The sequence below is a fragment of the Sinohyriopsis cumingii genome, unplaced genomic scaffold (genome assembly GCF_028554795.1).
Source record: "Sinohyriopsis cumingii isolate HCF-2022 unplaced genomic scaffold, ASM2855479v2 utg000913l, whole genome shotgun sequence".
In the NCBI taxonomy this organism is placed as follows: Eukaryota; Metazoa; Mollusca; class Bivalvia; order Unionida; family Unionidae; genus Sinohyriopsis; species Sinohyriopsis cumingii.
The window spans coordinates 1986862-2003797 of NW_028315943.1; the positions used below are offsets into that span (position 1 = coordinate 1986862).

Genomic DNA, 16936 nt, shown 5'->3' on the forward strand with positions numbered 1-16936 from the left:
ATTGGTGGATTCACTGGGAACAAATGCATACCCTTGTACTGGTAGTTACAATGAATTTTCTGGAGGTAACAAATTTTAAAGTAAATTATGTTTCTCTGATAATACTTACCCAATGTTAGAGATAAAGGCCTGCAACTTCCTGAATCCAGTCCTACTAAAAAAAGATGAAAATTCAGCTTTTCTGTCTAGCATAGACAAATGGCAATAACTCTTGCTCATTACCTCCCATGTCATATCGACTAGAAAGCTGACATTGTGGGGTGGTTGGGAGGGGTTTTAAGTAATTTGATTGGGTAAGTGTTATTGGAGAAACATAATTTATATAAAAATTTGCTTTCACCTTCAGATATGTTTTCAAGTCACATTATCATTAGAAGAATAGGTAATTGAAGGGAATGCTGAGCATCCTGCGTATGCCTAGGGAAGAAAGATTGGATTCCCTATGTGAACGATAATCCACTCCCCTGCTTAAAGCAACATAGCATATGATCACATGAATCACGATCACACTGCCAGGTTAAGAAGATGATTATTGAAATCTTCATGCCATCAAAATTCACTGGTGAACCCAGCAAAGCTGAAGCTATGCTGGTTTAATTGGATGTGGTGGTCACCTGGGCTGCATCCATGTGACAAACCAGATTCAGGTTTTGTCTCTATTTTAGAAGCTTAATCCCAAGAATAGAAACTTGAAAAGTTTGACACTGCATGCCTTTCAACAGATTCTATGATGTCTTGGATAAAAACGTTTTCAAATGCGAGGCTCACAAAGATTTATCTTATTTCATGGGCTGAAATTCTCATGAGGGGACTAGAATGTATCGAGATTTCAGAGGATGCTGAGCATATAACCCACTCGAGAGACGAAGATCTGGCTTGGGAGGTGATGACTTGCTTTCTTGCCTTCCACAGGGATTAAATAAAAAATCCTTTGGGCATGACATGATTTGTCTCTGTGCTTCTAGGCATGGACATGATCTTGCATGGCTGCTGTTCTTGACTTATCTACAGATGAGAGGGAGCATACAGTGACCTTTTGATTGCCCCTGATGGTGACTGGTTCTTGGTCACGAGGATCACCAAACCACATCTGATATAAAGTGAAGATAGTTTGAGGCAACTAAAAAGACAGGTCTCTCTACCTGCATGCCAAAGTTAAAACTATCAGGAAACATGTTTATATGAAAATGGTTTCAGTAAAGTCTTGACTAATGTCTCAGATTTTCTGAATTGAGTCATGATAAAATCTAGGACGGTTTCCACTTTGAATCATGGTGATGGATTTTGGCCTATTCAGATCAGAATCAGAAGTGGCTAGTAGGTATGATAAGTCTTTATTATGACCAATATCTCTTCTGTGATGATGCCATAATGTTTCAGATATCAGAGAGTGGTAGCCTTGTATGGTAACTGGTGCCTTGTTTTTCTCTTCATAGACCCAGAGATAAAAGTCAGCTAGGTGAGGGACTGAGGCATTCAAAGGGACTATAAATCGACTCAACACTAGTCCCTGAAAACAGCCCCTTCCCCTCTTAAGCATTCTTCAGAGTGGAGGGCCATCTTGCTTTTAAGATTCTCTCTACAATTGAAGGTCTAAATTCTTTCTCTTGCGAGGCTGTCCTGACATGAGCCATGAAGGAGACAACAGTCCATACAGAGGCATGACATTTGCAAGACGTGGTTATTTGGAGAGATTTGATTTGACAGTAATATTCATGGGTAAGTCTATTGCTGAATCAAGTGGATCTTTGACCCAGGACTCCATAAGGGGTCAGAAGCGGTGCCTAAAGCAATTGTAGCTGATCAGAAAAGTGGGAACTTGTTCTTACCACTCAAAATAAAAAGGGATGATATGGTTCTATCATCTTTGATAAAATGAGTTGTTAGCTCAACTTAAAAAGAATTAACCTAAGATAAGATAAAGTCCATGCTTATATTGTCTTATGATGTTATGATTGTCAGCAATGGCATCTGCTTCTAACCCTACTTTCATGGGATTTGCAGGAGCAAAAATATGTTCTACAAACTGCATCTATTTATAAACCAAGTGCTGGCTTGTATTTTACACAATTAGAAAGTGCTGTACATACATTTAGATACTGGAGATGGGGCAGACACCAGGCTAATGGAATGTAACTTTCCTCCTCCTCAAATCATTGGATAAGAAACCAATTTTTAGAGTGTAAGTTTTTCTTCAATAATAAATAGCCAATTATAATATGGGCTTACGCTCTTAATCTGTCCTGGCTGATACTCCCTGAAAGTCAGTATTAACAGATTAAAGGATAGGATTTGGTAACAGTTCTTCAAATCAAGTGAAGAACACTCTTGCCTGAACTCCACAATAGTAAACAGATGATGTTTTAGGATTTGTTGCAAATACAACCAAAAGATGAGGTGAATGCCTTTTTTGTTTGTGAAATGCTGGATTGGCTGGATTTTGAGGTAGTGAATATGCTTCTGATATACAGTGTGACCCCGCTATAACACGGTAGTTGGGAGCCATAGAACCCAACCGTGTTATAGACCAAACCATGTTATAAGCAACCAGGTCAGCTAGCTGAAGAAAATTATGCATGTATCCAAAAAAAATTGTAGGGAGGGGGTCTAGGTAATAAATGCGGGTGGTAAAATGCGTGCTTCATCTGCAGAGTTACAATCTTAAATCGATGCATATTAAATGAGAAATATACCTGTATTGAAAATAGAGAAGACATATATAATAGATTACTTTATTTAGAAAACCATGAATTGGTACATATATATGAATAATGTGTTTTATATTTGCATGTCTAATGTATAGCATGAATAGTATCAACACCATGTACTCACCCTCATCATATACATTGAATCCACAATACAAGTGATTCCATTAAAAATATGCACACACACAGCTTTAAAATATTCAATAATTTTGTCACAGGTCATATTGGTCTGAATTCAGTGGAAAAATATATTACTATTCCTCCATGCCTATTGAATAAACCAATATGTAAGATTTATTTTTAATTTTTTAATTTTTTTACATTTGTGGTAGCAGCATGATGCTGCCTTCCACGCATGCGTCTCAAAATTAACAAAGGGTCAACGGACGATAGAGACGCAGGTGTTCTGGTTTGGTGACAGGGATTATTACAGAAAATGTGAGTGTTCTGAAGGATTTAATTCTGAGTGAAAAGAAGAGGAATTTTACTTACCATCCACATACAAATGTCAGTCTTTGTAAATATATTAATTATTAGCAGGCGGCCGAAAATCCAATGAAAGATAGATTACAAGATAATACCTCGTCCGGTTGATCTCCATTACCAATGTCAATAACAAACGCAGATATTTCACAACATACAGTACTCATGCTAGATGTCATGATAAGTGGATTATAATATAACAATGCACTGTTTAGATGGTTTGTCAATATGGACAAAGAATTTGTTTATGTAACGATAGATAAATTTCAGTGCATTTTTATATCCAGTTTGCAGCTTCCTCTCATGGGGTCTCTGAATTTCTGCACTCCAAACCAATGGTTATATATAAAAATGTAAACAGCCAACAACGTCGCCAATAAAAAAAAATCGCCACATGGTATGTTTTGCTGCCAATAAGAAAAAACCATCCAAATTTGCAACATTGGCGAAGACCTACGCAATCCCAGAATAAACTTTGTATGCATTATTTTTCATACTTTTAAGAAGAAAAAAACTAGTTTTTCATGTACGAGAAAAATACATACATAATTTCAGGAGCCACACCATGATTGTCTTGAATTATTCATACATGATCTCTTCCCCAAAATGATAATATGTTTACATTTTTTTCATACTTTTAAGAAAGAATTTTTTGTGTACATGAAGAATACACTTATATGAAATTTTGGGAGCCACACCACGACCACGTTATATCCAAATTTGTGTTATAACGGAGTGCGCTATACCGGGGTCACACTGTATTGTGATTGGGTAAGTACTATTGAAGAAACATGTTTCTCTATAAGTTGGTTTCTTCAACCAAGGAAATATGGCATATAAGTATACGAATTGCCTCCATAAGGTGATTTTTAAGATGGGTTTGACTGTAATCATGTCTCATTTGGGTTCTAACAAAACTTTCTGCCCCAAACCTTATTTATATTTTCCAACAGAAGACTGACTATGGGATATCATTTCTTGCTGTCTGAGCTATATTATATACCACATATATATGAAGATGTAAAATTTGCTTTAATGTGTAAAAATTCTGGTAAAATTGATGTTTGAATGCACATATTGTGCAAGTTGGTCCTGCAGCAAGTTAATCATGACGATCTATTTGTTCATTTGTAGGTAGTAATGTTGTAATAGGAAACATTCCAGAAGAGTCCATCATGGCCTGTTTAATATTGTCTTTGTTTCTTTGTTTTAACTTTAAATTAATATTGCAATAAGCAGCTTAGAATGGTTATCATGATATCCATTCGTCATCTGTCCCATAAAATTTTTATTTTTATTTTTTTCAAAATTACCCTCCAGATCAGACACCCCAAAAGAAATGTTTATGCAGGGCTATAGAAAATTACAATCGTCAGATTTTAAGGCGAGAAAAGATGACGAATATGAGACATCTTAATTATGAATTTTATTCTTAAATTTCTTTTTCTTGAACAACCATTCAAAGTCACTTCTTTTCCTTTCCAGAAACCTGCAAATATTCTTGTAATGGGTGAGGGCACTGAAAGAGGAAGAGTAAAAATAGGTAAGAGATCCTGATCAGCCAGATTGAATTGAAGTGCTGTAAAATGAGTAAGATACCCAGATCAGCCAAAATGAATTGAAGTGCTATAAAAATGAGTAAGATACCCAGATCAGCCAGATTGAATTGAAGTGCTATAAAATGAGTAAGATACCCTGATCAGCCAGATTGAATTGAAGTGCTGTAAAAATGAGTAAGATACCCAGATCAGCCAGATTGAATTGAAGTGCTATAAAATGAGTAAGATACCCTGATCAGCCAGATTGAATTGAAGTGCTGTAAAAATGAGTAAGATACCCAGATCAGCCAGATTGAATTGAAGTGCTATAAAATGAGTAAGATACCCAGATCAGCCAGATTGAATTGAAGTGCTGTAAAAATGAGTAAGATACCCAGATCAGCCAGATTGAATTGAAGTGCTGTAAAATGAGTAAGATACCCTGATCAGCCAGATTGAATTGAAGTGCTTTAAAAATGAGTGAGATACCCTGATCAGCCAGATTGAATTGAAGTGCTGTAAGAATGAGTAAGATACCCTCATCAGGCAGAATGAATTGAAGTGTTATAAAAGTAGGTGACATATCCAGTAGGGGTATAGTTTTTGAGCCTCTCCCACATGGTTCCAGGGAGAGTGTCAAAGGTCAGATATACAAAAATTGCACTGTTATAGCAACATAACCTGAATTTCTTTTTCAGATCTGTTACCCATCATAAGAATAGATTGGGAGCATATATATTATGTTGCAAATCCAACCCTCCCTAGCTAGTTTATCATTGTTGTTGTGAGGTTTAATGGCATTTTTCAGCACATGATAGGCTAGTATTAATGGTGGAGGAAGAACATGGGAAAACCCTGGAAAGAACCACCGACCCATGAGAAGCTACTGGCAAGCTTTCTCACATACCTGCATTGACTGAATCCAAGACTCAAACTGGTGCAGACAGGTGAGATGGCAGTGATCCGTAACAGAAAGCGCTTTAGACCACTCAGCCACTCAGGGCCCCAGCTAGTTTATCGCACCGAAAGTGCTAGCACAAGCTTACCAGGATGGAAGCCAGACATGAGTGATATCCTGTTGGGAGATGGATTGGCACCAAATCGCATCCATACTAGAGTTATTACTTCCACTTGTGCTAAATGAAATATACTTTTTTCAAGACCACACAAAATTGATTTTGTTAGGTTCCTTTTGAGTGACTCTGTGGGTTGCAAGTATACTCCAACTATACTTCTATTTCTTGCTCAGTTTTTCTTAAATATTTATACAGTGTCTTACGAGATATATTTCAGTGCCATGATGAATACCTGCCATTTGGTTTATAGTGTTTAAATTCTCAATTGGTACTCTACTAGTTTTGTGATTTCTACTTCAAATACATTCCCTGATCACATTGTCGTTAAGATATAAGCCTGTTGCTTACTGAATCCAGCCCTACTAAAGAGATGAAAAATATTCTTTTCTTTTATAGACAAAGAGCAATAATTCTTCACCATTTCCTTCCATTGGCAGCACCAGGTGTTGCTTCGTATTAGCTTTGCTTCTGTGCTGTCAACTTCTTATGGATATCTCTGCATCAATCCATGCCAGTATAAATGAAATGGAATTTGGATTTATTGTTTTGTAGGAATCATTCCTCTACAGGTTGTATACATTATACATTTTTTCCAAATTTGGGATGAATTTGTCTCATTCTACAAACTTTGTCTAGTTTGGCATGCGTACAACATGCTATCAATGTACACATGTTGTCACTCATGGTTTAGCATGACACTATTTTGCACTTACTCCATTAGTAATGGGTATTGTAATAGCAACTTGTTAACATGCAGAATTTGTTAATGTATGGGTTATTTTCTTTTCTTGTGTTGTTTCATTATAAAATGTCGACCAAGTGCAAGAAATTTAAGGCAAGGTAAGATACACATAAGTCTTGTCTAGTACATAATGTATGTCATCTCTTCCCTGCGTGTATGCACCATATGGTTGGAAGAAGCTTGAACTGTAGTTCTACAAAAAACAATCAAAGAGAGAGACCAAAGAAATAGTTATATCAAAGATAATGTTGATATTCTAAGCATTCATCGAAAGTCAGCACCTCTTGTGAGCCTTGTGTTTGACACTGCTGGTCTCCCTCCAATAAAAGCAATGGTTTACAACCATCAGGCATGAGTATTTCAGCAGGAAAGGTCAACAAAATGCTGATATTTTGCAAACTACCACCTTGATGAGATACAACATCTGGTTCAGGCCAGATTTTACCCATTTCCATCATTTACTAATACAGGTTTTCCTGACTCAGTGGGTGGAACTTCCCCTGCATGTCCAAGCATGGTCTTCTTGTCTGTAAGTCAGAGCACATAGTTTTCTTTTTAACATCAGTTTTACTAATATTTTGTTCTCCAGAACACTTCCTGCTGGCATGGCCATCCAGCCCAGTTTCGGGACTTTATTAACACATCTGGCCAGCCAGCCATAATTAACTTCTGGGAGCTTAGTGACAGATCTGTCTGCCTTGCCATGCCTTCAGCGACTTATCCATATTAGGGTGGGAACATCTGTCTCTCCAGGCATGCCCATGGTGCAGCCAGAATCATGATGGCTGGACTGACTTCTGCATGGCTAGCAAGTAGTGTGACCATAATCCCAGCAAACTAACCATCTGTTCCAGCACACCACATATTGTCCAGCAGACTTGGCTTACCATATGTTCACAGCTTATCCCCAGGAGAGGGACTGTTATTTGTACAGAGATGATGACACTGTGTCTATGCCACTGGATATGATTTATCCAGATATGCAAGAAGAGTCAGAACAGCATGACACACACAAGACAGCCTTACTCAGATACAACCTCGGAGTTCACTCAGCTTCATTTCATTACATGGTGTTGTCGGCTTCTGAATACCCTCCACCCATTACAGCCATGTATGACCATAAAGTTACAGAATCAGTAGATCTCAATGAGGAGGAAGAGACTAACTCTTTCAGGTTGCTTCCCAAGACAGCTAGAATAAGAGAAATAAATGAATGACCATCTGTCTGGAAGAATTTGTGTCCTGGCAAATGCTAGGGCTTTCTTTTCAGAAAGCCAAGTACCAGTGATGTTTTCCTTGTGCTGGTGCAAAACCCACTCTGATGCATCCCATAAGAATCTTCTGGCTCAGGATATAAATTTAGCTGTGGTTTACATGTCTTTGTTTGGGAGTCAACAATCTGAATTGCTCAGGTTAATAACAGGACAGCTCACCATTCCAGGATCAATGCACTGACTGCCTCTCTGAATATTGACCTCATACAACATGATGCATGTTTGTGCACCATGTTGCTTAAGCCACATCATAGCCTGGCATTATAGATGACCCCATCTGACTCACCTTTACTCATTTGGAGGGCACAATTAAAGACATTCAGAGGCAGGCAGCTCAGGAACTGCCATCCAAGTAACTTTCCAACCTGCTCATTTTTTTTAGCACCAGTAACCCCCCTTCACAGCAGAGGGACCATCAGTGGGCTAAGGATAAGGTATCTTTTTAGTTAAACATTAAGTTCAGATCCCAGCCTGATGTCAGGAGGCCACAACTGAACCAGTTTAGGAGGCAACCTTACAGGGAAGGCAACAAAGCAAGTTTCTCTGCCTCTAATCTTTCTAATGTTTGACACTGACATGCCAACCCCATTCCCACAGACAGCTTACTGGTGGGTGCTCAACTTCTGAAATTCCAGTCTCACTGGATAACCCTATTTTCTCAGATTGATTGGGTGATCTAAATGATTTCAGAAGGCTTAGGATTTCATTTATTCATCCTATTTCCTCCTCCCCCCTGTTCACAGACATAACATCAGATCAGGAAAAGGACATAGTATGGATCATCAAGCTAGTCAAATCCATTTCCAATAGGACTTGGATTTCAGTGAGAGAGTTCTTGCAGCTGCACAGATATTCATTGTGATGGTGGACTTGTTCTTGCTGGGCCATCCTTTTATGCAACAATCACAGATGACCTTGCTGTGGCACCTCTCAATCAAAATGTCATGATCACATACAAGGTACGAATATTCCTACATTAGTGGTGCAACTTATGTTGGGTTATGATGGGGATTGCTCTGGAGCATCCCCACTTGGAAATGATAGTATGTACCAACGTCAGTATGTATGGTTGGGTTGCCCTTCTGTTGCTGGACTTCACTGCTGTGAATGGCACAATGCAGCTAGGGAATCAGCCTCTTCAAATCAACCTTCTCGAAATGAAGGTTGTCATCAGTGCTTCAGTTCTGTAATGATTGACTCACAGGAAAAACAGTTGTAATTATGTTTGACATTTCTATAGTGATATAGAAACTGTATATATACTTTCCCCAATTCGTTTTGAGCTTCGGATTTTCCTTAGGAATTCTTTGTTGTCATCTTTAAAAAGAAAATATGTGCTCTTCTGACCTTTCATAGCATGAAGTTGTAACTGATCAGAAAAACTGAGCATGTAATGCCCAACGAATACATGACACTATTTTTTAAGATACAAGAATTGACAGAGGAGTGACACAATCTGCAGCCCATGGTTTGATATCTTCAGTGGTAAGTATGTAGAGAAAATACTGTTATTAGAAAACACAAAACTTTGATTTCACTTTTAAATATTATATTGGAATAATCAGAATACAATATGCATATAATGTTGTACTGTAATGTATAATAATAAATTGATACACAGTATATTTCATACTGTAACATACAGAACACATGATATGCATTAGTATTTATCATACTTGCTATTGCTCTCTTCAAACCTGTTGCATCTTTCTTTCTACATCATACTGGGAGTTTCCACATTTTGGTCTCCCTTTCTTCAGATTCATTGGGGCAAGTGCCCACATATACTAAATTCTAGATGGAATCTTGCCTTGTGCTCTCTGTAATTACAAGGGTCAACACAGTAGGCAGAACTAAGTGCAGGGAATGCCAATGTTTTTTATGCTGGCAGAAAATAACATTGTGACCTGAATAAATTATATGGCTGCATTTTAAGCATACCTGTGACATATTCACATCATGATTGGAAAGTGCATGTGTGACTTTGGCAAAATAGATAACTTGGACAAATGAGAGTGAGAAGAAATGTACTAGCACTGATGCAGACTTAATTGGCATTACTACCATAACATCATTTAAACAACTTCTGTTAACAGATGCTTTGAAGGCAGAAAGCTTGAGTCTAAAAGAAATGTTAGCAATCCAGACTATCATAGGCTTCTCAAACAGTACCAGTAAAGCCCTCATCTCCACAACTAGACTGGTCTTCAGGCTTTAACTCAGGGTTCACTACTGATTGAATGAAGTGGCCCATCCAGAACAGCACTGAATATATTGACACAGTCTGCACCATGATAGACTTAGTCTGTACCTTTGCTTCAGGAACTGGATATGTTGATCTAATTTCTGGTATTAGAAGTCTCAGCTTTATGACACATATAGTACCCAACATCCAGATTGCTAGCCTCAGTCTCTTCTTTGACTTAGTTGCCAGATGTATCCATCACCAGACTCAGGCAACAAACTGTCCCCATCCAGTCCCAGACTCAGGCAACAAACTGTCCCATCCAGTCCCAGTCTGGCTATAGTGATGCTTGAGTCCCAGGAGCACAGTATCATTTCTGGACCATCATAGATTCACAGAGTGAATGTCTGGAGAAAACAGTTCTCAGCAGGGTTGAAACCTGAGCCTTAATCAACATTTATCTCGGCCTGCTATGCCAACTTTGTCAGATGTATTGCAGGAGGTGTCTTTATCACTCTACTCGTCCATGCTTAAAGAACCATGCTCACAAGTGATATCTTCTTTGTTGTACAGATAAATCTCAGCTTTTTTAAATGTACTGATCAAAGAAGGTTTCAGACTACCAGAATTGTGGAGACTATGTCATTGGCAACTTTCAAAGTTCCCACATCCATCGATCTTTTAGTAAAATAAGATCTGGTTGGTCTTTCAGGCAGCTTTTCCAGTCTGATCAAGTAATTAATTTACTAAATAGTTTTCAGAGATAGCTTCTATATACACATGTCAGTGGACCATTCTTTCACTGTTGACCACATTAGCATTTGGAAAATAAACTCCATCACTCAAATTCAGCCCTCTCTGAAAGAAAAATTTCCACTTCCATTATTATACATACCATGTAGACAAAGGGAAGAAACTCAAGGAATTACTTCCCTATTCACCTATTCGATGTTTATCAGCACTTCAGCTCTTCACTGCAGTAAACAGTGCACCACATTGCCACTTGTTATCCATCAAGTATCAGTTTGAAATCTACCCATCCATCAAGTATCAGTTCAAGTATCAGTTTGAAATCTACCCATCCATCAAGTATCAGTTTGAAATCTACCCATCCATCTTGAAAGTCAATGTAGTATTGACTATTAATGTATTTGCTACATATTGGCAACATTATTTTGAAACTTGATGAATATTATTTTTATTTTTGGCACATTTGGGACTTTGATTTTCTGACCATATATACCAACAAGGTAATCAGTGGTGCTTGTTTTTGGTTGTCGTTTTAGTGTACACTGCTTGAATGTGTTTGCTTGTTTATTAAGTGTCTTATTGTTATAGTAAACAATTGAAGCATGTTATTGCCAATTTTTTGGACATTTTTGTTGTTTCATTTACTCAGTGGACTGCTCTTGTAGCCTAAGTGGTTAGAGCTTCTACTTCGGATGCAGGTAGTTGCAGGTTTGAACCCCGGCTGAGTCATACCAAAGACTTATAATACTGGTACTGGCAGTTACCTCGCTTGGTGCTCAGCATTAAATGGTTAATGTGAAGACTGGTGGGCCTGGTGCCAGGATAATGTGACTGGGTGGGACATGTCTGTAGCACAATGCCCCAGTGCTAGACGATCACTTTAAACTGCCATACTGCAGACATCATGGTGATGTGACTGAAAAATTGTTAAAGCTAAGTTAAAATTCCAAAATCACTCACTCATTTGCACAGTGATGACCAAATGCTCTGATTGCAGGAAGTTTATGGTTATTGAGGATATACTTCAGATGTACCTTGTTTGTATGTACTAAGTGTCTCTCAATTTCACCACAAAGTTTTTGTGCAGAGTGGTCAATTATGGAAGAATGGAGATATGGCTACGGTAAAAGTTGACTGACAGCAACATTTTGAGTAGTCATCCTAAGATATCATTAGTAGCTAGCATATTGGGATGTACTATGATGGTCCATCCTCCAGCTGACAAACCTTGAAAACCGTGCTTGCAGCATCAGTTATATCGAACCTTTTTGATACGCAGGATTAGTGTACATAAGAGATACCAGTGCAGACACTCACTTGTGACTTTGGTACAGCCACAAAATGCAGATAGTAGTGCAGGAAACAATGTCACATTTGCTATTTTTGTGGAAGTTTCTATCCCTCAGTTCATCATGTGTCTCCAGTACAGGCTTGGAGTAGCAGGAGTTTGTTCTCCTAATTTCTTGGCAGCTCGTTGGGCAAAGTCCCTCTGCATGCCTGAGCATGGTGTTACTGCTAGTAAGTCTAGATGCATGGGGCATAATACTGACCTCAGTAGCATGTTTTGTTGGCCATCTCTGTCGCATTCCACTGTTCTGGTCACTGTCCAGCCACCAAGGTGGCTGTTTAGTCATTTTCCTTTTGACTGTTGACCAAATGTCCATTGCAGTGGTGACCTGTATGACATACTGATCATTCCAGTATTGCAGAGTCTTGTTAGGGTCCATTGTCTTGGCATCACAGTCTACCCAGCTGGGCATCAAGATGACCATGCATGCACCTGTCCAGCACACTTTCTGGCCATATTCTCATGTCGCCATCCTGGCCAGACAAACCATATTACTTACACATTCTCCAGTCCAGACAACCTGAGTAAATTTATTCACATCTCCACTATGGAGCGTACAGAGTTTTGTTTTAAAGTGGCTGCTGAGGAGATTTATAAGATCTTGTCTCCCTCAGAGTGCTTATCTCTGCCATCTGTAAGCCAGACCTATAAGGCTAAGACATCAGAAAACTTAAGGGATAAGAATGAACAACCCTCCTTACATCTATACTTCCACAGACATAATTTTCTTGGATACCCAGATATTCTATTTAGCCTATTTCAGCATCCATCCCTTTGAGGGTTCTTTCTTGTCATTTATTTAATGGTATTCTGTTTTCACTACAATTTAGTACAAGATGACAGAATAATTAGAAGAGAAAACCCCTTGAGATGTAAAATGAAAATTGTTTGGGAAGCAAAATGGAAATAGAATTTATTTGGGACAGCATATTTTGGTGGCTATATATGACAGTATCAGAAAAGTTTAAAATATTTCACATATTCTATTCAGTAGACACATATACAATTGATGCATACTCTATAAACTAGATTAATTGCCCATCCTAGGACAGGAGTAAAAATAAACATATAGATGAATCAGCTTAGAAGAAAGTTTAAATATAAAAATACCTAAAAGGTATAGAAAAAAAGAATATTTTGGGATGTCCCATGAGTGTTGAAGTTGCGACCACTTGTTTGGCAGCCAAGACAAACAGAAAAAATAAAAGACAAATGTGAATGTTTATATATATGATAGACACATACTTTATACAATAGGAACATGTGCTATGCATATTCAATCCAATTGACATATACTCTACACTCAGAACATACTTTATGAATACTGTATCCAAATGACACATACTCTTTACATTAGGTACATACTATATGCGTACTCTGTTGAAATGATACATAAATTAAAATAAAAATAGAGATGAACGGGTTAAGAAGAAAGTTTAAATATAAAAATATCTAAAAGGTATAGAAAAAAAAGAATATTTTGGGATGTCCCATGAGTGTCCAAGTTGTGACCAATCAATCAATTAAAGGATTTAAGTCGCCTACGCAACTAGTACTTTCGCGACTGGTTAAATCTCGAAGGTTGAGATTTTCAATTGATCGGGACTGTAATAATGGAGCCACTACAGTACCGCTTTTATTTGTGAATGTCACACTTTTTAATTCATGAACATGTCTGGCCGAGGAAAGGAGACAAGGGGCCCGCGCGACTCAAGTCCAGTTGTACTAGTGGACAGAAATCTATTCCAATGGTGTGTAAGTCACTCGTATAATTTTCCTAATCCTTTGAGTTGTGTAATTTCATTACTATTTTTAATTAAAGTTGGAATTTGGTGTACATGGTGTATTTTTGATTTTCCGAAATGTTGACAATCAGCTGAGTGTCAGGCACCCTTTACATGTTTGGGTCACGCTTTGTTTACTTTCGGTTTTCATTTTGTTGGTGGTATACAAAGGATCGAGTTAGGGTTGTGGGTATAGAGCTTGTATCGAAAGAGGTCTTCAATAGCCGAAGGAAGAACCTCATATAAATTGGCAATTTGAAAGTCGATGTCCGTTTTCTTCTTTACTCCTTCTTCATTCTATGATACCCTCTTTCTTTCTTCTTCGTGCTGTTGTAGTCTTTTGCTGTTTTGCTAGAGTTTGCTGTTCTGTTTCGACTCGATTTCCATTGCCTTAGATCTTGATTTTGCGACTGGTCTTTTATCGCCACGATTCTTTGTTTAATAGCTATATTGAATTTAGAAGGTATATTGTGCCCCTTTTTGTTGTATAAATTAGTATGTTTGGTATGAGTATAAGTGTTGGATTTACATGTCGTGTTAATAATTGGGGACTGTGTTGTTGTTGTTTATTTAGTTCCGCAGTGGTGTGTGTGTGTGTGTGTGTGTGTGGCCTCTTGACTTGGCTTAGGTCACCTTATAGTCTTAAGATGGTTGGGGCCTAAGTATATTTTGTGTTTATTTGTATCTTACCACTCTTGTTATCGTGTGTATCTGGGCCTGATGGCGGGGGTTTGCCACCTTTATAATATGTATACATAGTTATGAGAATATAAGTGTTGTTTTTCTCAGATCATGATGGTTAGTATTGTGTTAGCTGCATGCCTACATGAGGGGAAAAAAAATAAAAAGATATTTAAAAAACACACACACAACAACAACCATGGCGTGCGCTTCAGCTATCAGTCTTACCTTACTGCTTTAGCCCTTCTATTAATTGTTATTATAATTACTTGTGGTTGGATTTATATGTTAACATGTTTGTTAATTTGTTTGAGGTACCTTATTATGTTCATGTATGTGGTATTGATGTTTTTGTTGCGTACCTTGTCCAAAAATTCAAGGTATGTTGTAGGGGAATTCATTTTCTTTTGGTAATCTTGGAAACCGACTCGTTGATTATGGTATCTGGGACAGGTGTTGAATACATGGTCCAGTGTTTCTGCAACACGGCAATGTGGACAGTTAGTAGTTTGGTTCAATTCCTTCCTGAGATGTTTCCCAAAGCTGTTTCGGAGTAAAGTTTTTCCTGTTTTGATCCTATTGATAATTCGGATGTCCACGATTTCCAGGATTTTAGGTGTCATGATTACCCTTGTGGCCTCTTTTTGCAGTTGGTATAAATGTCTGCCCTTGTTGGTGTTGTCCCAGAGCTGCTGCCATTTCTTGTTCATTTTGCTTCTTATCTGGCTAAGTTGCAACCGCTTGTTTGGCAGCCAAAACAAATAGAAAAAATGAAAGACAAATGTGAATGTTTATATATAAGATAGACACATACTTTATACAATAGGAACATGCGCTATGCATATTCAATCCAATTGACATATACTCTACACTCAGAACATACTTTATGAATACCTTATCCAAATGACACATACTGTATAAAATAACCACATACTCTATGCATACTCTATCCAGTTGACACATACTCTATACAGTAGGTACATACTCGGTGCATACTCTATTAAAATGACACATACTTTATACAATAGGTACATACTCTATCCAAATGACACACACTCCATACAGTAGGTACATACTCTATCCAAATGACACATACTCCATACAGTAGGTACATATTCCTTGCATGCTCTATCCAAATGACACATACTCTATACAGTAGGTACATACTCTATGAATACTCTTTTAAAATGACACATACTCCATAAGTAGTAAAATACTCTATGAATACTCTATTAAAATGACACATACTCCATACAGTAGGTACATATTCTATGAATATTCTATTAAAATGACATACTCCATACAGTAGGTACATACTCTATGAATACTCTATTAAAATGACACATACTGTATAAAATAGGTACATACTCTATGAATACTCTATTAAAATGACACATACTCCATACAATAGGTGCATACTCTATGAATACTCTATTAAAATGACAAATACTCTATGCAGTAGTTGCATACTCTATCCAATTGACACATACTCTATACATTAGACACATACTCTATACATTAGACACATACCACTGAAGTTTATAATGAGGACATGTTATTACATGGTTATTGTCTTGCAGTAAATTATGGAGAAATGCTTGAAAAAAATCTAAGTGAAATACAATATTGGAAGTTCAAACTGAGTTTGATTCAGAAAATTAAGTTTGCCTTTCATATTTTAAACAAAATATAGCCATTGAACATTATCAGATGTGTGATTCCATTTTTGGTCTATCAAATTAATTGCTTTATTTTACTTGTTTGATATTTGGATTTTAATAGTTATAGATTAATCTTTACCTTTCTTTCAGCTGATATGGGTTTTGCTAGACTTTTTAATGCTCCTCTCAAGCCCCTAGCTGACTTGGATCCAGTGGTGGTAACATTCTGGTACAGGGCCCCAGAGCTGCTTCTTGGTGCTAGACATTATACTAAAGCTATAGGTTCGTACACAATATTATCAAATCAGTCAACAGCATGATTCTGATAATTAGTAAAAATGGTTTAAGAAAATGATGTCATTTTGTGACTTACTGACAGCTTAGTAACTAAACTTATTAATATCATTTGTTTATCCCATAACAGATTGTTTGCTAAAACTCAGTTTTGGCTTTTATTACCTGGTTATGAAGATTCTTGCATATTTTTATGAAAATCTCAATCGCTTTCATCATTATGAGCAGGGATAGAAAAATCTGTTGCCCTGGATCTTGAGACAACTAAAAATTAATGCATGGCTACTATTTTCCCCAAATGAGAAAGCCCAGTCAGGAAATAAAATTATTTAAAAAAAGAACCCTGATAAAAGTTATAATTGAATTGTTAGATTCTCCAGTAAGAAGTATGACCATTACATTTTCCCTTCTAGGT

The 16936-nt window shown here is 37.4% G+C and overlaps 1 protein-coding gene across 4 annotated transcripts in view; it reads left to right on the plus strand.

The window, feature by feature from the left end:
• Nucleotides 1-16936, plus strand: part of LOC149773033 (cyclin-dependent kinase 8-like) — an 85499-nt gene that overhangs the window by 33118 nt on the left and 35445 nt on the right. For all 4 annotated transcript variants that reach the window (XM_089946838.1, XM_089946840.1, XM_089946839.1 and 1 more), the window contains exons 5-6: nucleotides 4674-4731; nucleotides 16378-16509. In XM_089946838.1, the coding sequence (XP_089802964.1) occupies nucleotides 4674-4731; nucleotides 16378-16509 (190 nt within the window). The remainder of the gene's footprint in view (nucleotides 1-4673; nucleotides 4732-16377; nucleotides 16510-16936) is intronic.